General features: G+C 43.3%; 1 protein-coding gene across 2 annotated transcripts in view; it reads left to right on the top strand.

The window, feature by feature from the left end:
- Positions 1–7,230: 7,230 nt before the first annotated feature.
- Itga8 (integrin subunit alpha 8) overlaps positions 7,231–25,571 on the top strand; it is a 182,371-nt gene continuing 164,030 nt past the window's right edge. For both annotated transcript variants that reach the window (XM_021192601.2, XM_029536874.1), the window contains exons 1-2: positions 7,231–7,585; positions 8,165–8,298. In XM_021192601.2, the coding sequence (XP_021048260.1) occupies positions 7,380–7,585; positions 8,165–8,298 (340 nt within the window). In that variant the 5' untranslated portion in view covers positions 7,231–7,379. The remainder of the gene's footprint in view (positions 7,586–8,164; positions 8,299–25,571) is intronic.

Below are 25,571 nucleotides of genomic sequence, written 5' to 3'. Positions count from 1 at the left end.
TACTGCAGACTTGATTTTCTTTGTCTGGATATTTTCCTCCATGGGTAGTTAAAGCCATGAGAGTAAGACCTGTAGACATAGTGGTATGGCTGTGTTTCTCCTCAGCTAGTTATATCTCCACACTGACACAGTGCCTGACATGGAATTGCTGCTCCTGTTTGTTGAAAAGATAAACAAAGAATAGTAAACAAACAAACAATCAAGGAGACAAAGGATCTTGAGAAGGACATAGATGCTGAATGCTTGGTTGGAAATCTTATTTCAATTTGCCATTATTGCAAAAATATTAATTAATTGTTTTATATTCACTTCCTAATCTTATTTCAATTTGTCATTATTTCAAAAATGCTAATTAATTGTTTTATATTCACTACCTTCCCAGAGTTTCTTCCTGCCTTCAAGCCTGCCTTCTTTATTTTTTTAACCCTAATGATGAACAAAACGGTGTAGGAGGGATCACCACAATTATTTTGAAATTTTTAAAATTATCAACATCTTACATCTACTTTCAAGGGTCATCTAAACTGTGAGATTTCACAGGAGAGATGGTGCATGGAAAAACCCACAAGCTTGAATGGGCTCCTAGACACTAGAGGGCAGTCCTGGATGCCTCTGAGATCAAAACCACAGCATCCTGGCCTGAGGGTTCCAGCACAGTCAGACCTGTATCTCAAATACTTCAGGTTTCAATCCACCTTGTGATTGGAAGGCTTCCTTGCCTATCTGTAGGAGGTTTTCAGTGTCCTACTGAGTCCTGTAGCCTCCAGCAGGAGCAGAAACAAAGAGTGAGCATCCAACTGCTGTTCCAAGGGTGGGGCCGTATCTTGGTTACATCTATGCCTGTTGCCATTGACTCTTCTGCAGCTCATGCTCCGTAGGCAAGCCCTCCAATACTGACCTAAACCACTAAGCCTCATCTTAATTGAATATGTTGAGTCTGGTGACTGGAGAGTTTAATTCCCTATCTCCACTCCCTAGGGCTCATAGGCCCAGCGCAAAGGGAGATTGCAGGAATATATTCAAAGGTCTCTCTAAAAGTCTCTCAATGTCCTTAATGTGCTAGGGTTTGGAATGGCACTTAACATGAAAGGTCTGTTGTTCTCCCAAACCCTGCATACCAGGATTAGAAAGTAGATGCCCTAGTTGGGCCTGGTGGTGCAAGCCTCAATCACAGTGTGCATCTGTGTGTGAGTGTGTGTGTGTGTGTGTGTGTGTGTGTGAGAGAGAGAGAGAGAGAGAGAGAGAGACAGAGACAGAGACAGAGACAGAGACAGACAGAGAGAGACAGAGAGAGAGAGACAGAGAGAGAGACAGAGAGAGAGAGACAGAGAGAGAGAGGGAGAGAGAGACAGAGAGAGAGGGAGAGAGAGACAGAGAGAAAGACAGAGCATGAGAGTGTGTGTGTGTGTTTGTGTGAGAGAGAGACAGAGAGACAGAGAGACAGAGCATGAGTGTGTGTGTGTGTGTGTGTGTGCACGTGTGCGAGTGTGCTAGTACACACACACACACACACACACACACAATTTCCATTTAGTTCATTGGGCAGATAGTAAAAGACATATCCCACCCAGACTGTGGAGTTTATTCAGAATTCTGGAGCAAAAGTGGTTTTCTTTGAAATCTGTAAGTCAGCATTCAAGATCCTAGTCATAGGTTGAAATCCCCCAGGGGCTAGGATGTCAGGAGGACTTGCCCCAAATCTCAAAGCTCAGGGAATTACATCTTTTCCTCAACGATTGAGCCAGTGGGGGAGAATCATCTTGGGAGTCTTTGTTCCTGAAGCCCAGCTGTTTGGAAAGGCATGTTCTGAAAGGATCAAGTTGACTAGTGGAAATTTTCCTTCAGATGAACCAGCTCTTGCCTGTGCTTGGATTTCTGCCAACATGAGGCCATTGCTCCAGCACTTGTAAGTTAGAGGTGGCTAATAAAACCATGAAGGAAAATCATAAAAGAGAATGGCAAACAAAGTCATCAAAAGGGGGGGGGGAATGACTTGACCAAGATGAACCTCACCCTCCAGAGACCAGAATAGAAAATCTGCAGTCATAAGCTGATTTCAGCAAAGACACTAGGATTTAACTTAAGTTTAACCAACCAGTTCCTACTGACTGGCAATTCCTTTACTATTGTGGGAAAACTGAAAAAAAAAAAGTTGAGCAAAAAGTAAAGTCTGTAATTGCTACAACTGCCCAGATTACAAGAAAAGATCAGAAAACTAAATTTCCCTCCATGCAATTTACTTTTAAATTTATCAAGGGCCTGGAGAGATATTTCAGTAGGAAAGACGCTAGCTGACAAACCTTATATATTGAATTCAATCCCTAGAACCCACGTGGGGAAAGAAGAGCACTGAGTCCCACAGGCGCGCGCGCGCGCACACACACACACACACACACACACACACACACACACACACACACACACACACACCACAACACACGCACACGCGCGCACATTTAAAAGCTGGAGGGTCTTCACACTGGCTTGTTTCATAAATGGTTTAGTGAACGCACTAGCGTCTGAACTCCAGACATCTTGATGTTAAGACTTGTCTACATTCCATCATAGACTTAAACACAATCAGACATACTAATTGATCCTTAAGTTACGTATATATTTATATATTTAGCTATAAAATTGGCACTCACTGGATAAATGTTACAGCATTTCTATTTTTAAGCATTTTGTACATGGCTGCAAATCCAAGGTCATTTTCCCTTCTGGGACTCTTGTTTATTTTTGGAATGTATGAGCCAAATCTGTTCCATCTTTGACCTTTTGGTTCTTTCCTTTTTAGGGAAACAATTATGTATACCTTTCTTGATTTTAAACATACACATATACTTACATGCATGGTAAACAGTTCCCAGACTTGCTGTTCTGACAAATAACTCAGTGCCCAGAGAGCTTTAAAATGTCAAACTTCTCACTGAGCACAAGACCTGTCACTGTCCATGTGTGCCTTTGACAGGACCTAAGACCTTCCTGATTGGTGTGGTTCCCAAGAGCCAAAAGGTTAAAATGTTCAACACACCTACTCAGGTCCGCAGCTTCCCCACTCAAAGTCCCTGAGGCAGGCTGTGGACCTCTCAGAAAGATCAACGAGCCCTCACTGCCTGCTCTCAGACAACACGGTACCATCAACCTGTACCCTAGGCTTGCCTAGAGAGGTGCATAGCTGTCTCATGCCACCCCACAAGCAGCTCTCAATGCCTAATTCAAAAGGCCAGCCCCAAGTAGCTTATGCCTGGAAGAAGCTAATTTCCCATGCTTATCATAGCTTATCATAGCTTTCTTTTTCTTTTGTTTTTTTTTTCTTTTAGTTTTGAGATAATTAACTGAGATAATTATATCATCTCTCTTTCCTGCCTCCAAACCCTTCCTTCTATCCCTCCCCTGCTCTTTCTCAAATTCATGGCCCTTTCCCTGTAATTGTTGCTACATGCATATATGTACATATCCAGATTCACATTTAGATTTGCATATACACTTACACACCCATATATGTACATATTCCTAAATTTAACCCGTTCTGTTAGTACAATGCTGCTTATATGTATGTTTTCAGGGCTGATTACTGGGTATCTATCAGCTAACCACTTGCGGTGCTTTTTCCTGGGAAAGATTATTACTTCCACTCTCAGCACTCTTCGTCTGCCTGTAGCTTTCTGTGTAGGGTTGAAGTCTCAGAATCTTTCTCTCATCCACTTCAGAGTGTCTGCCGATGTCCTTGTTCAGCTCATGTTAAGGCAGTCCTGCTGGTGAGCCTCTGCCGTTACTCACACAGTCTCATAGCTAGAGCCTCTGGCTTTTCATAGCTAGAGCCTCTGTGGCTTTTACAGTCTTTCAGTCTCCTCTTCTGAAATGACCCTTGAACCTTAGGTGTAAAAGTTGTTTTGTAGATGTATCCATCAGGACCAGGCTTTACGACTTGGCCTTTTGATTGGTTGTCGTTTTCTGTGATGGTCTCCATCTGTTGCGGAGAGAAGTTTCCTTCATAAGGGGTGAGGACTACATTTATCTGTGGATATAAGCACAAATTTATAGTGTAGTTACGGATTATGCAGGTTTAGTAAAGAGGGGTTGCTCCTCTAAGATCCATGGCGTTCCTTGCCCTGGGTGATTGGCTCGGTTCCCAGTAGCAGGAACGATTCCCCTCTTACTGAGTTGCTCACAAGTCTACTTATACAGCTGCCAGTTACTGCCCAGGTCTGTGTGCTACAACTGCATGTTAGGGTTGTGAGGCCATGATAGTCGTTGTGGCTCACAGGCATGATAGCTGGGCAGTGTTCCTTGGAAGTGTACATAGTGTCTTCTGGTCCATGGAAGCTGCTTCTCAGGGAGGAGGCATTCAGATCAGTTTCAGCTCAGGGTGCTGTGGGCCTGTGTCTGAAGGACACGGTGTCTTCAGCAACAGAAGCTCACCTTCAGCCTCTAGAAGTCAACCAAGGGCAGTAGCAACAGTCTGTAATGAGCAGGTCTCTTAGACAGCCCTGACCAACAATTTCTGTCATATCTAGTGTTGGGGTTTTGGCTCTTGAATGAAACATTGTCAGTTAAGACGAGATTTAAAAAAGAAAAAGTAATCCTTAGAAAGTGCATAGGGTAATGAATTCTTTGGGCATTTGATAGGCCTGCTCAAATCACACTGCTTGCTTGCTTTGTGAGCATACAAGTATTGTGCTTTCAGGAACCTTGATCTGGGTTCTCAGCTGTAAAGTGAGGAATGATAATATTAAGAATATAACTTATGTAAGCAAGAGCAAGTCTATTTTAAAAGAGAGGAGCAAAATTTCACCTATGTATGTGGCAAAAGGAAACAAGACTGGGGAGATGACTTGGTGGACACAGTGCCAGCCATGGCCACATGAGGAGCTTGATTTCTTAGCCCCCATGTAAAACCTGGATGTGGCGAGACAAACCTGCGATCCCAGCACTGGGGAAGCAGAGACGTGAGTGTCCCTGGGGTTTGCTGGCCATGCAGTCCAGCCAGGCTGAATTCATGAACTTCTGGTTTTGTGAAAATATAGGAAGACACCAACAACCACCTCTGGAGTACACACACACACACACACACACACACACACACACACACACACACACACACAAACCATGTTTTCATTGCATAGGTATGTGGAACAAGAAGAATAAATAGCTGAGGGATATTCCAGGGAAGTAGACAAGTGGGTACATTAGGGATGCCCTGGTGAGGAGTCGGTCAACATGAAACAATGTTTACCATGCTACCTCTGTGTAGAAATCTGTCAATATAAATTAAGACTTTCCTGCAGTATGACAGCTTTCAAAATGACAGTACACTGGTGTCAGGAAATTCCCATGTTGTAGATAGTCCCCAGCCTCAGTGATAGCTCTGAGGAGTCCCATGTGTGTATTGTGTGTGAACTGCTCATTCAAGCTCATGTGGGGAGTTTGACTTCTATTCTTAGCAATGTCCTAATCAAAGTGGCAAACTCTTTGTCCAGCACAAATTGACTTTAGGATGGAGAAGGGAAAACAGTCAACTGGTCTACCACCTACTCATAAGCTCTTACGCCTTGTATTGGGCAATATAATTAGGAAATGATGATGTGATGATTTGACAGGGAGCCTTGTGACAGCCTGCTTGTTTTGATTTTTAAATAGGGACAAGTAGAAACACAAAATTGGAATTATTCTACTGAGTGGGTTATGAAGGAAAATGGATGAGAAAACGTTTTCTTTTCTAGTAGACTGAGATTTTTGTCTAGTCTACTCAAATTGTATCAACATCCTGATGGTTCCTCCAGTTGTAGGGAGTGGTACTAATTATTCTTAGATGAGTAAGTTGGCATCTTATTCATCCATTCACTGCATCCTCCCCCAATCTCGGCCTTTTCTTTAACTCTCATGGCCTTTTTCTCCTTCTTCCCTGTTAACCAGGTTAGGATTTCCTTATCCATCCCTGCTTTCTTTTCATTCAAAAGACTTGCCCCTGGACCTTTGAATCTCTGCTGCCTATCATATTTCTGCTCTGGCTCCTTTTGCCTGGATCCCTGGTCTCAGGATCCATCCAGCCCTATTTCAGACCTCTCCTTGGAAACTCCTGTTCACTACAATCTTGTACATGATCATCTAATGCTAGGAGATTAGTGCCTTCGGTGTTTCCTTCATCTGCTTCCGGGAAGTTCAAATCTAAGTCTCCTATTCAAATTCTTGTCTACATCTACATTTGTTTCCAACTTTCCTGAAATTACCCAGAAACCGCTGCCCCCCTCTCTCACACACACAAATATATATATATATATATATATATATGTTTTGTTCATTTTAACACAGTCTTCTCAGGACAGTCTTGAACTTGTTAGGTTAGCCCAGGCTGTCCAACAAAAAGATTCTCTTATTATAGCCCCCTCACAAACAAAACAGTGTTGGAATTTCAGGTATGTGTTACCACATCCCACACTTCTTTCCCTACACTTGAATTCTGTGTGACCTCAGAGACATGTTGTTTTTTCTCACCAATCTATGTCCTGAACGTTTGTATTTATAAAAAGCCATTTATACACACAGATCTAGTCTGCTCTCTTCACTTTGGGTTCCTCGAAAGATCAACAATTAGTACTGGTTCCTGTTGTCTCAAACTTTCACTCCCAAGCCCTGCTTTTGAAAACTGTTAACTGCAGCATTTCTGACATTGCTATCCTTCATCACAACCTCATAGGATAGAGGTTTATACCAAATCATACAATGTGCCAGAGATGCCCTTGAGAAAGAGTGAGAAAACCTACAGGATTGTTTTTATTAGTGTGTCAGCGGAATAGGAGAGGAAGAAGGTTGTTACATTCCATTATCAAATCCCATTTGCAGAAGAAGAAACTGACCCTAAAAATCCCTCAAGGGTAGAGGTGACATCCAGATAATCACTCTTTTCTGGAGGTGGGATTCTCTTTTGTATGCTTGTATCCGAGCTGCGCAGTTGTAGGAACTCATTAAATTCTCGCCGCATATGGAACACCGCTTCTCCAAAACGATGACTTGAGGTGACATCCATGAAATTTAAATGGTCCTTAAACTAGAGACTGCTGTAGAAATCCAGAAGGCTCAACAGGCGCCTGCCTAGTCCTGGACCGCCAGCTCCGGCCTGCAGCCTGAGAACTAGCCGCTAGAGGGCGCAAAGAGCGCGCCGGCCCCAGCCGGGGGCTGGAGAGGGTCGAGCGCGGGATCCGCTGCTGCAAGCCCAGAGCAGCAGGGTCGGCGGGCCGCACAGGACGAGAGGACTGTCACTGTGGACGCTTCGAGCTCACCGACCCGGGACACCGGCCTCTGGGGGGGCGTCAGGCCTTTTCCTCTGGGCTCCACGGCTCCCGATCACCGGTGAGCAGCGTTCGGTGAGGAGGGCGATGTCTGCGGGAACCCACCGTGGTCCCCCGGGGAACCGGGCACCTCCGTTCGCGCGTCTCTGTTGCGTCTCGGCCGCGCTGGGGATGCTGTGGTCCCCTGCGTCTCTGGCGTTCAACTTGGATGTGGACAAGCTCACTGTGTACAGTGGCCCCGAGGGCAGCTACTTCGGCTACTCACTGGACTTCTACATACCTGATGCGCGCACGTAAGTTGGTGGATTGGGTTGGTGGCCTGCGATCCCGGGTCCTGTCCGTGTCTCTCCAGAGGTCTCCGCAGCTAGGAGGAAAGGGTGTCTGATATTTCAGCCAACTGCCCACTCCGGGTCGGATTCTACTCTCTGCCTGCTACCAACATCTTTCCTCCTGGCTTAGGCTAGATAGATGTGCCCGTGAATCTGGGATTGGAGATGCTCCACTGGTATATAAGTTCGGACTCAAAGTCAGGAGCATTATACAAAGGAGAGTGTGGGGCGGGACAGACTCAGGTCAGTTTTAAAATAAGGACCGCAGTCTGTTCCTACGGAATCTCATACCGCCTTAGGTTGCAGACAGTTGAGATCTGCCTTCCCTATCACAGTCTCCACCTACCTCCACCTAGACAGGCAGAACCATTAGCTGCCTCTTCCAAAACCAGGTTTCTGGTGCTCATAGGCTTCCAAAGAGGAAATCAAGTTTGGCAGTCTTTCCATAATAAATCTGTTTGTGCCTGCCGCTGCTACCGCAGTCCGGGGTGGGCATGCAGGTAAATGTTCCCTGAGCAGTGACTTTCTCTGATCTCTTTGCAGAGCCAGTGTCTTAGTGGGGGCGCCCAAAGCCAATACTAGCCAGCCGGATATCGTAGAAGGGGGAGCTGTCTACTACTGTCCCTGGCCCTCAGAGAGGTCTGCACAGTGCAAGCAGATACCGTTTGACACCACCAGTAAGTGAATCTATTCTGTAGTGTGGCCCCTGGTTAAAAGGAACCAGAGCCATTCCTCCTGGCAATTCTGCGTTCTTTCCCCCTCCCAATGTACATTTGAGTGTTTGGGTGCATCTGGTAACATGTTTCCCTACTGTTCAGGGGTGAACACTAGGGGGAGTAGGTGCTTGGGACCAGTAGAAACTGTGTGTGGGGGTGGGGTGGGGGGCACGCTCTTAATCCTCGTACTTGTTTGGCAGAGGCAGGCTGATCTTTGTGAGTTCAAGGCCAGCCAGAGTTACAACGTGACCTTTACTATAGAGAATCGGGTTGGTCCTCAAATATAGACCTGGAGACTGATAAAGGACTCGCTTCAGAGTATTTGTAATTCTCTAGTTCCCAAGTCCGGAAATGAGACTTGCCCTCTAGTAGCTCCAGCCTGTAACCTGGGGTGCTTGACATTCTAATTCTTTTTTTTTTTCAAGCAAACGAATACTTTTATTAACATGTAAGATTTTGTTTTCAACATGGTCAGGGTTTTGACCTCAAACGCTCATCAGGTCTGCCACGCACACATTTATAGCGTGACTACGTATGAACCTTGAAGACGCCTCTTCGTTAAAGGTTTGGGTCCACTGCAGATTTTCTTTCCCAGGCCACACAGGTATTGCAAGGGTCTTTCATGTCATGCCCAGGATCTCCTCAAATATATGGGGATACCAACTTGTACAGACTCACACGACCTCCTCTCCCATACGAGGTTCCATTTCTTTCAGAAATGAGTTAGGCTGTCCCAACAAACTCACCAGGCAGGTTACAATAGACATTCTAATTCTTTACGGAAAGAATTTTCTTTCAAAATACTGGACATTAGATGCAAAATACTACTGTCAGAGTGTGGATGGATTACATTCATTTCCAAAATCCCCAGACAGATGTTTCTTATTTAATTAAAGGGAAAATACTGTTTCATCTGCTGTTTTTTACTTGGATCCTAAGAAAATAATTTAAAAGTGTTTTGAAAATACCGTCACTCGGTGTTTTAGTTTGTAGCACCCAAATGTTAGCATTCAAATAATATATATTATTAGAGAATAGCCCTTTTTTCAAAGATCCAAATATGTCAGGTCAAATGACGGTGTGATGGGCAGTAAATTAAAAGCCCTTGTACATGTCATACTTTAGGACATTATTCTTGCTTTCCCTGTGGTCCCGTGGTTATCTAATTGTTATGCATCTAGGATTTATGTAAATGTGCATTTTCACAGAATTTTGAAAAAATTGATTGTGTGGTATGTACTCATGACTTTAATCTGTGTTGTTTCTGTTGAGAGGGCAAATAATTTCAGGACTATCAATACGGAAATCACGTTAAAGAAAAAATATGCAATCTTTACCTTGAATTCTGACCCAATTAGAAAAACATTTTATAAAAACATTTTGAAATTATATTTCCATGCCCATTTATGGTCATAGTATCTTGTTTGTTATTTTATTAAATGGCTCGGTTATTTGAACCATTTATAATGCTTTATAAAGACTTATACGGCTTTATTTTATTTACATTCATATTTAGCAACTGGAACTTTTAAATCATTTGTGAATAGAACAGTGGTGTTTTGATCCTTACTGATCTCTACTTTCAGAATAAGCTCCTGGGGCAGGGGCGGAGGGAATGGCTCAGTGGGGAAAGCCCTCGCTGCAATCCACAGCTCCATGTCAAAGCTAGGCCACGGGGTGTGCCTGTGACCTCAGCACAGGGGGACTGGTAGACAAGAGCATTTAAGGCACTTTCTAGTCACTGATCTTAGCTAAAACACAGTGATCTTCAGGTTCAATGAGAGGCCCTGCTTCAAACAATAAGGCAATGGCGATCGGGGAGAATATAGCCTCAAACTCTGGCTTCCACAGAAGCTACTTGGGCCAGCACATCTGCACACATGTGTGCACACATCCATATACCACACACACAAACACACACAAAGACTGCATCTTAGGTTTGATCATATAAGCATGAAATCAATACCACTTTAGTTATCTGAGCCAAATAACTCTTGTAAGGTTTATTTGTATTTATCTCTGTGTGCATCCGCTTATGTTTGGTACATATGTATGGTGTCCATGGAAGCAAGAAGAATGTGTTGGATCACATGATGTAGGGACTGGGAACTGAACTCCCATCCTCTGGAAGAATAGCATGCTCTCCCAAGTACTTACCCCTCTCTCCAGCCACTAATCTGTCTTTTCAAAAGGTAATTTAAGTCCAAACCTTGAAACAGAAAGATACAAGGTATTGTATTATTTTAATTTACATTCAAGAAAGGAAGCATTTAAATGATGAAATGTTTGGGTTTTTTCACCAAGTAGCACTGAGTAGTTATACAAATGAATTTAATAACTTTCTAGCACATTCTAGAGTATATGAAATCAGCATGTAGTTAGCATTTTCTTTTCATTTTCTAAAAGAATAATTGAAATCTGTCCAGGCATTCATCTTTCTGCCCAGATGAATGTCTTTTTAAACTAATTCCAGTTGATGTCATGATTCAGTAGATAAAAACCGTAGAATCCAGGTATCAAACTGACTTTTAAATTGGCTTCTCCAGCCACTTTCCATTTAAATTACAGTAGTTAATATTTCCCAACATTTGCTCTAAAGCAATTGTTTGGGGGGCTCTGAGTTCACTTTTTTTTTAAAAGCAAACTAATGCTGAAAGATTGTGATTGGATTTCCATAATGGTCCACGGGAATACATTTAGACCATACTGTAGTTGAACTCCTATTGGCAACAGAAGAAAAAGGGACAAGCTAGGGCAATTTTGACAATTACCTAAGTAGAAAAATACTATCAAGAAAAGGCCTTTAAACTTAGATGGTAAAGGGAACTGGCTTCTTTGTAGAAGAACGTAGCAGGGTGTCTCAGCACTCAGGCATTGGACTTATGTTTTATAAATGTACACGGGATTTCTGATTTGGGGTGTGTGTGTGTGTGCATGTGTGCGTGTGTGTGTGTGTGTGTGTGTGTGTGTGTGTGTGTAAGGTGCAAACCCTGCACTTTGCACATACTAGGCAAATGCTGTGCTATTGAGCTACATCCCCAGTCTCTAGATGTCTAGTTTTCTCTTGATAGAGGTACACCCGACTGTTCATCAGTTATAGCCTTAGTACTTTGAGAATTTATAAATGGAACATCAAGAATGACTGGAAAGGAAAAAAGTAATGGATATTCCTGAAATAAGTACACAATACTCTCTCTCTGTCTCTGTGTCTGTCTGTCTGTCTGTCTGTCTGTCTGTCTGTCTGTCTGCCTGTCTGTCTATCTGTCTGCCTGTCTGTCTATCTGTCTCTCTCTGTCTCTCCCTTCCTCTCTCTTGGTGTGTAAATGTGCATGTGTCTCTGTCTGTCTGTCTGTCTGTCTGTCTGTCTGTCTGTCTCTCCTTCTCTCTCTTGGTGTGTGTGTGTGTGTGTGTGTGTGTGTGCACTTGTGCAGGCGCTCATGTGTATGTCTGGAGACCAGACGCTGATTCTGAATAACTTCTTCAATTTCTCCCCACTTCCACATATTCAAGTTAGCATTTCTCACTGAACCCTGAGCCCCAACTTTTGACTCTCCTCCCTGGCCAGAGAGCCTTGGGGAGCCTCCTATTAGGCCTTCATACATATGCAGCAAGCACTTTCTTGATCAAGTCATCTCCTCAGCTCCAAGAACATTGTGATTATTCTTTCAAAAGCAGTGAGGTAGGAAAGGCTGCACAGAGTTTCAGAGAAATGAAGGCTTCAGGCTGGAATTAATACTTCCGTGACCTACAATAGAGAGCCATCTCACTGAAAAAGAAGATAGAAATCTCTGGGAAAGGAAAAAATATCCCTGTGTCAGCCAAGAGGGGGTACTGTGAGTCCAGAAACATTTTTTTTCCCTATAGAAAATATGGGGGAGACATGGGTGCGAGCCAGAAGCCCGGCGCGCAGGTGCATGCTGCTGAGTAGGTGCTGGTGCTTGTCCGATCTGTCCAGTTATTCTGTTCACATGACCCAGGAGAGGAGAATAGACAGTAACTGTAATTTATGCAAAGAGCAAAGATGGGACTACAGGAGCTGGCAGAGCTGCTTTTTACTTGAGCACTGACTTTGTGAACAGAAGGGAATGCTAGAACACAGGCTGAACGCTGGCAATGGGCATCACCAGGACTCGGTCTCACGGTCAGCACTGTAGATGCATAAACATGTGCTCATGTTCATCTCTCCCACTCTCTCACCCAAAACAACTACGCAAAACACATTCTATGAGTCAAGAATCCGACCTCAAAGGTATGACCACGCCCGTATGATGCAGTTATGGGCTGCTGGTCTTCTTGGAGTGCTAACTCAAAGCTCAGGATCTCGATGGGGTCTGTGGAGCCCAAGAGCCACTGCACACCTTCCCTCCCTTTCCTCTGCCCCACATCACCTGCCCACCACAGTTGGATCTGAAAATCCCAATGTCAAGAGTCTAAACTAAGAAGCAATTTTCACAAGAGCCTTGGAGAAACCAGACGGTTAGAAGAGGCTTGTTCTTGGTGGAAATTATGGGTTGTAATGTTCTGGTTTCTTTAAGTTCCCACTGACTCTTTGTTCAGGGTCCCCAATGAGTTACCGCCTGAGTTTTCCTGGAAAAAAAGGAAGACAACGGCTTTGCTTGAAAAAAATAGGGGCTGTGACGTAGGCACAGAAGCAAGGTGGCGTTCATGGAATGGGGTATAAAGTGTCAGGGACACGTGTGTACTACGTTGCCATATACTTTCTGGTATTACCCTGTAACACTACCCTCTGTCCACATCGTTCACTCTGTCTGCTTTTCTCATTATATCTCAAGGCAAGATACCGAGAAAATCTGACTTCTTTTTTTAAAGGAAGTTGTTTCAACATGTCCCAGCCCTGGGATGTCTACCACTCAGCGTTTTGCTGATATAACTCACTAAATGTCCTTGGTTAGATACTGAAGAACCCAAGTAACTTAGTCCCAGAACCTACTTCAATTTATTTAAGACTAACCACCCCCTTTAAAAAGTAACCTGCTTAATTTAATTCTTTTTGCTAACTGATCATCATTTATTTCTACTTTATCAATCAACTTGGATTTCATTTCTCACTATATTGTGTGATAAATACAAAACTAGAGGAAGTTTCCAATAGCCCAGGACTTCAAACGCATGAATACCGTCAAATTCTGGTCCTTTCAAGTCCAGAAGGAGGGGGTTTTAAAAGAAGCATATGGTGATGGGGGAGGTGCAAAGGGTAGATAATTTCCCTGCTCTGTACAAAATCAAGTAGTTCCAAAGAAGCACTTCTCTCTTCCCCCTCTGTCCCCCCCCCCACTTCAATGGGACAGAATCCCTTCTATTTGCTGAATTGATTTCTTTCCCTTTTGTCTCTGCACTGTGCCCCTGTCGGACAAAGCTCAAAGGCTCACATCTGCCCTGTGCATGTGAAGTTCTGAGGCTCATTTCTTCTTTTTCCTCCACTTTCCCCAGAGATCTGTGGATGCCTTCAGGATCGGTAGAACAGAATTGTCCTGGTCAAGGATGGGTGAATGAAATTGGTGTTTTCAGCTATGGGTCATGAGATGGTAAATGGTGGAGAGCTGCAACCAAGCACCATCCAGAAAATATTTGACAGTTTTTATTCCCAAGTCACAGACTTGGAGAGGAAACCTAGAGGCAGGTGCTAGTAAGGACGGTCACAACCGCAGTTAAGGACAGAGGAAGTTGAATGGGGTTCACTCATCCTCAGAGACCCATGTGAACTTGGCGCTGCTGGGAGAAGCCAACTGAGAAAGACGGCTAGAATTTGCCTGAATGTAGTATCTTTGTGGGAAAGAGAGGGGAAAACAACAGAAACTCTCAGGTAATCTGGTTAGGGCCTTTCAAAATCTCAGAATGGCAAGACTTTTGCTGGGATTGACTTGGAAAATGGAATTCCTCGTTTCATTTTGTGGGAGCTGTCTCCTTTTGTATTGCCTCAGCCCACAGCCTGAACAGTTCTTAGCATCTGTCTGCCTTACACTGGGACTGGCTTGTTCTGTGATAGTGTGGGCTGTGCCGGTTTCCCTCCCTCCCTCCCTCCCTCCCTCCACCTTCCACTGGTGGTGGTGGATAGATCATGCTTTGTTCAGCAGCAAAGAGAAAGGAAGATATAGGTCAGAGCTACTCAAGCAAATGATAGAAGGAAGACCTTGACTGTGGCAGGACTCAGGAAGAGCAGAAGGCTGTACTTCAGGGAGCTCAATTGAAAGGAAGAAGACAGAGGGGAGACAGCAGTGACCTTCTACTTTAAAGGGACCATGATGAAGCCAAGAGTGTTGGTGCACATGTAATCCCTACTGCGTGGAAGCCTGAGGTCAGAATATGGATAATTCAGGGCCTCCATGGGGTATAGAGTAAGTCCAATTCCAGCCTGAACCACTCAGTTTCGAAATGAAAGTGACAAGGGAGGTAGAGATAGAACAGAGTGGCAGAATACTTGCCCAATGTGTAGGAAGCCCTGGGATCAATGGCCAGTCCCTAGCTCAGCAAATGGATGAGGATAAGGATGGAGAGGATGGGGATAATGGGACTAGGGATATATATGATTGGCAAGAGATTTTTTTAACAGGCATGATGCCCTGAGTTTGATTTCCATCACCAAAGAAAGAAAGAAAAAAAGAAAGAAAGTTTTACTACTCATAAACATATACAGATGAATACATATATACAGAAATATATACACACATAGGGAAAGCAATATGTATATAAATGCATATGCAGAAGTGGTACTAGCCATATGCTAATTTAGCCTGACCAAGAGTCATTCAGCTAACCCTCTACTTTTCCCATGAAAATTCCCCGATGGCTGGCCTCATAGAGACACCCGCCCTGCATTCCTAATGGAATCTCCATTGGCTCAGACTTCCCCACAACAAAAACAACTGGGCCCTGATAGGAGAAGGGAGGAGGAGGAGGAGGCGGCATCGGACCCCACAGTGCTTAGCAACCAAGGGAGAGAGAGGAAGCAATTAGAAAGAGGAAGCCCTTGAAACTCCAACTAGAAATAGGAAACAGATCTGCTCCACGGCTAGTTGAGTTGTATGAACACTAGGCGCCTGTTGCTTAATCTGCAAAATTCTTTCAAGAAGCTGGAAGTCTGAGCGAGGGAACAGGCTTCCAGGTTCTTGGCAAGGATACTCCAGGCAACAGATGCAAAGTTCTGTGAGAAATATTGGAAATAGTCTTGAAATTATTCTGAGAGAAGAAAACATTTGACATTTAAGCAGACTGGCTGAGGTGCGCACTTGCGACAGCCCTGGGTAGCAAGTCCTGCATCCGTGATGAGGACGAGGAACATGGCCGACACAACAAACATGTCGAGTACATTTAATGAAGACGTCTAATTTTTCAAAATTCAATTTCAGCACATGCTTACCAAAACCATGTGTAGTTGCATTCAAGGTGTATTTGCACAATGAGTCCTAAAATAGATTAGCAGTAATGTCAGTTGTAGGCCATGTTATAAGGAGATTTGAGATAGCCAAGCAAATTGTGATTCACTGATAAGTGGTTTATATTCAAAACATTCTAGCTCTTACACCAGTTCTGCACTGTTCTGAAAGGCAGACTGGCAGAGATTGGCTGAAGGTCACCAGACAGTCTGGGGGAAGTGCAGTTCAATCTCAGCCAAGCGGAAAGGCCAGAACTGGGATCTCGGAAGTTAAGTAGCAGCACCGCTGAGGTCTGTCAAGATGAGAAACATTTCTAGATCCACAAACATTGCCCACGTGATCCTTTTGCCCTTTGGATTATTTTTGTAAAGATAAAATATCCGTTTCAAAACCTGGTCTCTCTCAAAATGCCCGTTGAGTATTCATTCCAAATGAGAAGAGCCAAGTTGAATGGAACAGCGGGGCGATTGGGGCAACCTGGTGGAACTTTCAGTGTCCTGGTTATTGTGGTGCATAGTTAACTACATGTAATTGCCCAAATCCATAGAAGTACAAAAGAATAAACTTTGCTGTAAGTAGTGTAAGTAGCAAAAATTTTTTTAAATGAAAAGAAAAAAGAGAATGTTTGGGGAATACGAGAAAGTTACATATTTTATATGATCCATTTTTCCCATAACCATTGCTCTGAGCACACAGGCATTAAGATCTTTAGTCTATGGCAATGTCTGATCTAATAAAACTGGATTCTGTGAGAACACATAGTTTGGATGATGAGTGCATGCCATTTCTCCTATGTGAGACTGAAGATGTAGAATCATCTTTTATGGTTCTTTAATTTAAAGAACCATCACTGAGTAAGGTTGAGTAAGAATACATCTGTTCGACAGGATGCCCTAACCTGCAATTGCAGGTCTTGTAGAACCTAAGCGTGGGAGCCCCTCGTCAGTAGTCACCAAGCTGAGCGCTCACTTCAAGCACAATATCTTACACATCAAAATGTGTGCAATTGCACTGTAAGGAATTTACATTGCAGCGTTGGGCTGATTTTTTTTTTTTTTCTATCTGTGGTATTTGGCATATGGACGCAGATTCTTATATGATACTGTAAAAGACTCTATCAATCTGTAATGATTTCCAGGACACACTGAGGCTAGAGAAGAGGGAACACAGGATTGCTCCAGCATCCATTTACTGAAGGACTCTAGAGAACCCATGCTGTATCCATCGTCTGATGCCCAATGACCTGGGAAGGGAGGCTCCTAATGGCCAGGCTGTGGCTCCTTCAGCTGCATCCATCACCACCTCGCAAAGCTCACCCAGATGGCACCATTATAAGTCAGCCTCTTGCCACACTGCTTAATTAATATCTTCCCACTGCAGCACAGTATTTCTTCCTCCTCGTCACACATGCTCCTGTTCACTTTGGGCTGTTTTGTGGCCTCTTCTTTAACTGCCTAAAATAACTTGTTTTTCAGAAATGATTTTCTTTTTGTTGTTGTTGGTGGTGGTAGTTTTTTGTTTATTTGGTTGGTTTTGTTGTTTTATTCTTTAATCTTTTTTTAACAATCCAGTTGTTATCCTCCTCCCAGTCTGCCCTCTGACTGTTCCTCATTCCATAACCCCTCCCCATCTCCAAAAGGATGTCCCCACCCCACACCCCGAGCACACCAGACATTCCTCCCCACTTCATGGGGCCTCAAGTCTCTCTTGGGTTAGGGCATCTTTTCTCACTGAGGCCAGACCAGACAGTCCTCTGCTGTATATGTGTCGGGGTCTCATACCAGCTAGTGTATGCTGCCTGGTTGGTGGCTCAGTATCTGAGAAATCGCAGGAGAGGGGATGAGGGTGGAGTGGGAACATGATCAAATATAAGGGGGCATAGAGGAAATAGGAGTGAAGTCCTGAGAGCCAGCAGATAGAATGGAAACAGGCAACCTTGGGAGGTAGGAGGCAGGGGAATGCTCTAGAATGGACCAGAGACCTGGAAGTGAATTACTCTCAGGACTCAAAGGGGGAGAGAAAACTTGTACAACCCACCTCCAGGAGAAAGACAGGGAAAGAAAGTGGAGGGATGGAGTTGCCATTCCACAGTCAAAAACTCTGACCCAGAATTTGTTCTTGCCTGAAAGAACTGCAGGGACAAAAATGGAGAGGAGCCTAAGGAAAATAAGGTCCAGTGACTGGTCCACAGTGAGATCCAGCTCAGGGGGAGGCCCCACGACCTGACACTGTCAGGAGGCTATGGTGTGCTCACAGGCAGGAGCCTAGCATGGCTGTCCTCCTGCCACTGTCAGGAGGCTATGGTGTGCTCACGGACAGGAGCCTAGCATGGCTGTCCTCCCAGAAATGATTTTCTAATCAGAAAATGACTTCCTTCATCTCCTTCTTATACTTCCCAATAGGGTTTGTTTCTAGAATTCCAAGATCACCACACATCGTTTTATGGAAGATAGTAAAAACAACAACAACAATTTCAACAGCCTAAATATGTTAGTCAACTAAGTCAGTGCTGTAAAACACATAAATATGATATAATCATAAAATTGAAATCTAAGAGGACCAACATTAATATGAGAAGTTACTTTTATTTTAATGTTAATTTAATACCTTCAATACCGTGTATATGACTTTAGAAGAGTACTGGAAAGAGGGTGAAGTGGATGGCTGCCAGGACAAAATGGGTTCTGGGTTGAAGAGAGATCTCAGTTGGTAAATCCTAGCCATGCTGCCTAGTGGATTCAAGTTTGAGCCCTACAACCCATGTGCTATGTTCAGTTCAGTGAAGTATAGTTGTGGTATTAGTGCTGGGGAAGCCAGGGGTCAGCAGCAGGGGTTATTTCTCAGGTGCCCCTGCCCTGTTTTTGATTCTCACTGGCCCATAACTTACCCAGCCTGCTAGGATGGACGGATGGCCAGCAAGCCCCAAGGACCCTCTTGTCTCTTTTTTGCCAGTGCTGAGATTATAAGCACATAGCATCTTGCTTGGCTTTTAAAAACTTGGATCTTGGGGTTAGAACTCAGGTTCTTGTGTCTAGTCCTTGTTCTCTACCATCTCCCCAACAGTACCATAATATTTTTGCCCTTAAAAGCACCTTTTAATTCCAACAGATATTTATTTACTTATTACAACGTCGTCTAAAGGGAACAGTAGAGTTTTAAATAAAGCTTAGTGACATTACACAGGCAGACCTTCGAGGCCCTGGCATATGGTCACAAGGAGAATCTTGGTTTTACGTCTATAGGGAGTACAAGGAAAAGCAGGGACAAGCTGAGAGGCAGAGAAAGAAGTATATGGGTATGTACATGAGCGTTTATTTCAGACTGAGTCGATCATCAGCTTTCTATTACTTCCACAGAAAAGTGGTACATACTCAAGGGGTTTTAAACAACGCACACTGATTGCCATAGTGCTCTGAAAGTCCAAGTCTAAAATTGGTCTCCCTGAGCTAAAATCAAGATCTTGGCAGAGCCATGTTCTTTCTGGAAGGGTTTGGGGAAAGCTGTTTCCTTGACTTTCTCAGGCTATAGCCTGCCCCTGTGCTCTGGCTGGTGGCCCTGTCCATTTATAAAACTCGCAGCATGGGCCACGTGCTTCTGCATGGCTCTCCTCTGGGCATCCTTTTCTGCTTTGTAGAGCTCACATTATTATATCGGGCCATGTTAATACGCAGAAGACCTTGTCTGTCTTAAGGCCCGGTGACTAGCATCTGGATTGCATTTCAGAAACAGCTCTCCTCTATTATTATTTACCTATAACTCATTTATAAGTTTGTAAATACGTGAAGGTTATGATTTTTGTCTAACCCAAGTGGTCAATGGGACTTTACTGAAGGAGCGACACTTTAGAAGTGGCCTGAGTTATGTGAGGCTTATGAGGAAGAAGAGTTTTGTCTGGGTTAAATTCTGGAGGTGAATGACTGTGTGTAATAAGAAAGGTTTGAGCCTAGAGAGTAGGGAAAGATTACAAAGTTAGAGTCATGATCCCGAAGGGCCAGGCCTCTGATTGTATTTATTTATATATGCACATGTACACCTATGGGAGTGAGTGTGTGGATACACACACACATACACAATTTAAAAAAAGAAATAGGTCTAATAAGAAATGTATAAATGTATTTCATGAAGGTTGGCAATTGGGTACAACCAGCTTTCTAACTATGGCCATTGGAGGTACTATGATGGACACGCAAAGGTGAAATGTTTCATGAGATCCATCAAAACATCATGGGAAACGTGGTTTCCCAGAGTCCTCTACAACCTTTGCTTTATACCATTCCTACTTCCTCTACCACTGTGACTCCAGAGCCAACTGGACTCACTGGGTCAAACAAACGGTATGTGGAGTTGGCAGGAAGATGTGGTGGGCAGTAGATCTGGGAGGAGTTGCGTGGGAGTAGATTTGATAAAAGTACATTGTATACATGTCTGAACTTAAATCCTCAGACTTAGAAACACCACCACCATGAGACACCAATGAATGCAGTTACCCAAAGAGCTGAGATCTGGAGACATCTTAGGTTTCACAAATACAAGCCCTACAAAGGCCATCTCATCATCTCCCGAAGAAATGTAGATGTTTTTGAGTACAGGCACAATGCACACAGACTAAGTCAACATTGCACTAATGCAATTTCATGGAGTCAAAAGAGGAGAAATACATAAAGTGAACCTGAACCTTCTAAAGACTTTCTAAAAGCCTGGGGCCATTTGGATACAGTACTCTCCCCTGGAAACACACTCAAAATAATACCTTAGCAGGCCTTCATGGTTTTGTTCTGCCAGGCATGATGCAGCTATCCTGTATGCCGCCAGACATTCTAGTGCCTTTCTTAGAACTTGACTTTCCTTCCTGCATCTTCCCCTTCGGAGGGAACTGTGGTTTGGAGAGTTTGGGGGTTTTGACATTTGGCATTGTAATCATTCAGGATGTGATTTCAGAGACTTTTAGATTCTAGGCACTATAAACCTTACATATTTTGATCTTTCAGAATCTAAACATTTAATATTATGACATGGGATTGTGCCTTTCAAGATTCTGACCAGCACTAAATTATATAGTGCTTTAATAGCCAGGGTTGAGATTTGGGGTTTTATACTAATAGAAATGCACAACCAAGGAGGGAGTTTTGAGTAGGAAGTAAGATTGTTTGAATTATGTTTTTTTAAAGGATAAGTTGAGCTATTGGATAAAGAATATGCTATCCAGAACAGAACTAAAACCAAGCCAAAACAGAAGCCAAGGGGATAAGGCAAGGGCAGCTTAGCACTGCTCAAGGATAGAAACACAGCTTGCCATGGAACGATGCAGGGTGAGAGCTGGGTGGAATTGAATTTCACACCCAGTTTAAAGGACCTAGTTCTGGATCAGAGGATCAGTGCGAAAAAGGAGGAAGAGTTTGACCTTAGCTCCGGAGTAAGCGGACTGAGAGTGAACACTGGGAAAGGAGCATGCCTTGGAGGAAGCAGCAAGGGTTGAACCCAGATATGTGAAACTCGAGATGCTTATTAGACCTCCGAATGGATGTCAAATGGGCTGGTGCATAAAGAGACCCAGGCCTTGTGCAAGATGCCTGGGATTTTAAATTTGGAAGCTGAGTATAGATGATATTTAAGAAAATGGCTTGTGCGGACCAAGCATACAGCAGCAAAATGAGCAAATAGAAAAGAGGAGGTCCCCAGGTTGAAACTGAGACCCAGAGCAAACCAACCTCTAGAGAAGGATGGGGCACAGAGGGGAGTGTGTAAGGCACAGAGAGACCTGGTAGATGAAAGTTTGGATGTCAGCAAAATGTGATGAAAGATTTGTCTTTGTAACTGAAAGTTGTGCATTCAGTTTTTTAAAAAGAGTAGTTTCAAGGGAATGTGTCAGAACAGACTGGGAGCAGATGACGAGAGAGAGCAAATGTGCAAAGCTATATGTGGAACCTGGAAATTTTAATAATCCAGTAGCTACCACAGAGTGGTTGCAATATGATGGAAATTAACCAGAGGGAATGAAAGGAAACAATGTTGACGGAAAGAGAGAGTGATTCACATAAGTGGGAATGGATGGGGTTCTAAAATAAACAGAAGATCTACCCTTGCAAGATCATGAAGGGAAGACTGCTCATCCTTAGTCCTGGCTAGAATGAGTTGTGAGTGGTTGATGCATTATGGGATGCAGGAAGAAAGTGACCTTTCATCTCATTTTGTCTTCAGATTTTATCAGTGAAACAAAAAGCAAAGCCGTCAGATGAAAATGAGGAGAGAAGACTGGGAGGAGAGGGAAATGGTGATACCGTGAACACAGACCATACTGAGCACTGAAGTAACAGGGTGTCCAGGCAATAGATACACAACCATTTCTGCATGCACTTGTTTAGTGAATGTACCTTTGTCTCCACTCACCCCATAGCATGGCTGTAGACAGGGTAGAATTTAAGAAATATCTCCCAGAGGACAACTCCACCTTGGAGGTTAATCTTCCAAAGTATAAACTGCAGACAAAGAAGTCCTGGATTCTTTGGTGCCTACTTGAACAACATCAGGAAGAATTATTTTTTAAAATTCATATAATGTACGGGAAAGTACCTTCTGCACAAATCTGGCAAGCTGAGGTGAACCCCTGAGACCCACAATAATGTGGAAGGAGAGAATCAGCTCCACTAAACTGTTCTCTGACCTCCGTATGTACTGAAGCTTAACTGAATCAACTGTTTCCTTAGATGAATGGGTGGGGTCATTTTTACTTCATCGTCTTTTACCGAAGAAGATAGAATTATATGTAATATTCAACCAAGCAATAGGATGGTAGCTCAATTATATTCTCAAATGTTACCAAGAGAAGCTAGTTTACACAGCCCAATTGGATACTGTATTTAAAGCAGTCCTCTGAGGTCATATTGAAGACATTATAATGACCTTCCTGAGATTTCTTTTCATTAGTTTATGAAAATAAATGATTAGGTACTAAATAGAAATGTGCTGTGCCTTTGAGAAATAATACTGACACGTAAGCCACATTGGAAGGTCTTAGGGTTTTAAATCTGTTCCTACACACAAGGCATGTGATCAAGAATTTCTTGAGAGGAAGAGAATTCTAAGAGAAAGAGAAAATCTATATGAAGGGTTTGAGGGAGAATAAATATTAAAAAACTAAAGTTACATTGGTTAGAAATGACAAGAATGATCCTGTCAAGATGGCAGACTCTTTATGGCTGGCTTTTTCAGTGGAGAAACATGTCTGCCCCTGGGGTAGAGAATGGATTTGAAGGTGGCAAGCTTGAGCCAGAGCAGCCATGTTAGCAACTGAAGCCGAAGAGAACGTGAGGGAAGTAGCTGCCATGAGGAATGATGCCTGAGAGGCAGAAAGAGATGCAACGACTTGAGATTCGAGAGAGATTAAGGGAATCAACCAGCAGAAAGTGATGAAGAGAGGGAATTGTGGACCATGGGGTTGATGGTTTTCGAGGATGTAGTTCAGGCTCCTCACTTCATTAATGAGATTGCCTCGTATCACAGAAAACTAATGGATAAAACAGACATGACAGTCTGTCCACACAACATTTAAGTCCTATGGAAAACCAGTGCATTGAAGTTTGATTCCAAGGTGTCTTAGGAACAAAACAAAACAAAACAAAACAAAACAAAAAAAAAAAAAAAGAAAGAAAAAGAAAAAGAAAAAGAATTTAGGGTTGCAGAAAGATTTCATATTTGATTGGAATATGTGCATTTTCTAAGTCAAGGAAAGCTTACATCAGAGGAAAGGATTTAGAGAGACATCTGAAGAGTGGTGTGTGTGTGTGTGTGTGTGTGTACATACATGTGCATAGGTAAGAGAGAAAACTAACCCAGCCAACGTGACTATAGCAAAGTGATTTGTAGAAACTGAAGTTATATTGATGGTTTTTATCACTGCAGACCAAACTGCAGTCAAGTCTGCCTCAATCATCTACAAGTGGCTTGTGATTTCCCCTGGGGAGCTAATGGGTTTGTTTCTTTATTTCTAATTTCTCACTGCTCACGCTGTACCTTATAAATCAACAGAATTCCCACCCTCCAAAATTGCTCATACTGTCTTAACAAAAGTCCATATGTATTTGCAGAACTAACTTTACATGAAACTTTAGTTAAGTTACATATTAAAAACATTTCAAATATTATTATACGATGTAGAAAACCATTCATTTTTATTGCTAAGCAAAACTCTAAATAGCGCTGGTTAGCTACTATGGTTATTCAAAACATGAAGCTGGGAATGTGTTCTCTATTCTTTGTGAGATAATTTCGATATGGAAATAATTATAGAAAAATCATGTTCTCATCCAGGGCAGGAAAATATATAATAGGAATTATTGTAATATAATCTTTATGATTGCTTTCCCAAACCCATACATATGAAAATTATTATTTAAACTTAAAATCACAAATTTGTCTCATTTAAGCATCTTAATATTTGGTTATGTATGGAGAAAAATACTGAAATTGTGGTTTTGACAAATGGACTTAAAAGTTTCACAATTTTCAGAATGGCATAATTAATTTTTTCTGTTCTTATATTGTGAACGGCTGAATGAGCTTACCATGATGAGCAGAAAGTACATCCAGGAAACTGGAGTATAATGCCCTTTCTGCTGCCATGTTTTAGAACTCAACAATGTACTGGCTGGTTTTGTGTGTCAACTTGACACAGGCTGGAGTTATCACAGAGAAGGGAACTTCAGCTGGGGAAATGCCTCCATAAGATCCAGCTATGGGGCATTTTCTCAGTTGGTGATCAAGCAGGTAGGGTCCATTCTGGGTGGGACCATCTCTGGGCTGGTAGTCTTGGGTTCTATAAGAGAGCAGGATGAGCAAGCCAGGGAAGCAAGCCAGTAAGTAACATCCCTCCCTGGCCTCTGCATCAGCTCCTGCTTCCTAACCTGCTTGAGTTCCAGTCCTGACTTCCTTTGGTGATGAACAGCAATGTGGAAGTGTAAGCTGAATAAACCCTTTCCTCCCCAACTTGCTTCTTGGTCATGATGTCCAGGAATAGAAACCCTGACTAAGACAGACATTAAACCACTTTCTCAGCTTTTTTAAGTTAACATTTTATTGATTATTTGTTAATTTCACATCATGCACTTATCCCACTCGACTCCCCATCCCTTCATATCCACCCTCCACCATTGCAACCTCTCCCCCAAAAGGAAGAGAAATCTCATTGTGGAAGTTGCAGTGTATGACAGTGTGTCCCACAGTGTACCCTTTTGTCCATACTTCTTTGCTTGCAAATGTTCATTGCAATGAGTCATTAATCTGGTTCAAGGCCTCTGGCTCCTGCTACACCATAAATACTGGCTTCTCAGTAGAACTTCCCTCAGATATCCTGTTGTTGACTTGTGTCATGGAGGCCCTACAGCTTGGGATCTGTAGGACATGCCCCTTCACAAATTCTAGCAGTTCATAGATAGGGTAGATATTGGGGTGGACCAACTTAAAGCCCTGGATCTGGGCCCTGGGTCGTAGCTGGACTGGTCACCCTGCCAGCTTTCCCATACCCACATCACCAGGGTGAGGCTCTCCAGCACTGCCCAGGCTAGCTCACCCAATGAGGTACCCAGGAAGGGGGAGGGTCAGCTCTCCTCTCAAGCCCTCAGGTGACTCACCCAAGCCCACTCTAGCAGGGTTGGCTCTATTGTGTTGCCAAGGCAAGGTACAAGGCCCACTCTCCTGAGTGCTGCAGCTGTTGAGGGGCAGGGCCAACTTTCCAGCTTTCATGACCTCAAGTCCGGCTCTCCTGCCTGCTGTATGTAGGTGGCAAGGGGCAAGGAAGGGATATGAAGTTACAAAGAAAGAAAGAGAGGGGGGAGAGGAGGGGGA

Source organism: Mus pahari, chromosome 3, assembly GCF_900095145.1.
Source record: "Mus pahari chromosome 3, PAHARI_EIJ_v1.1, whole genome shotgun sequence".
NCBI classification, from domain to species: Eukaryota; Metazoa; Chordata; class Mammalia; order Rodentia; family Muridae; genus Mus; species Mus pahari.
Note: the sequence above shows the minus strand (reverse complement) of the source record. Positions and strands in the feature narration are given on the sequence as shown.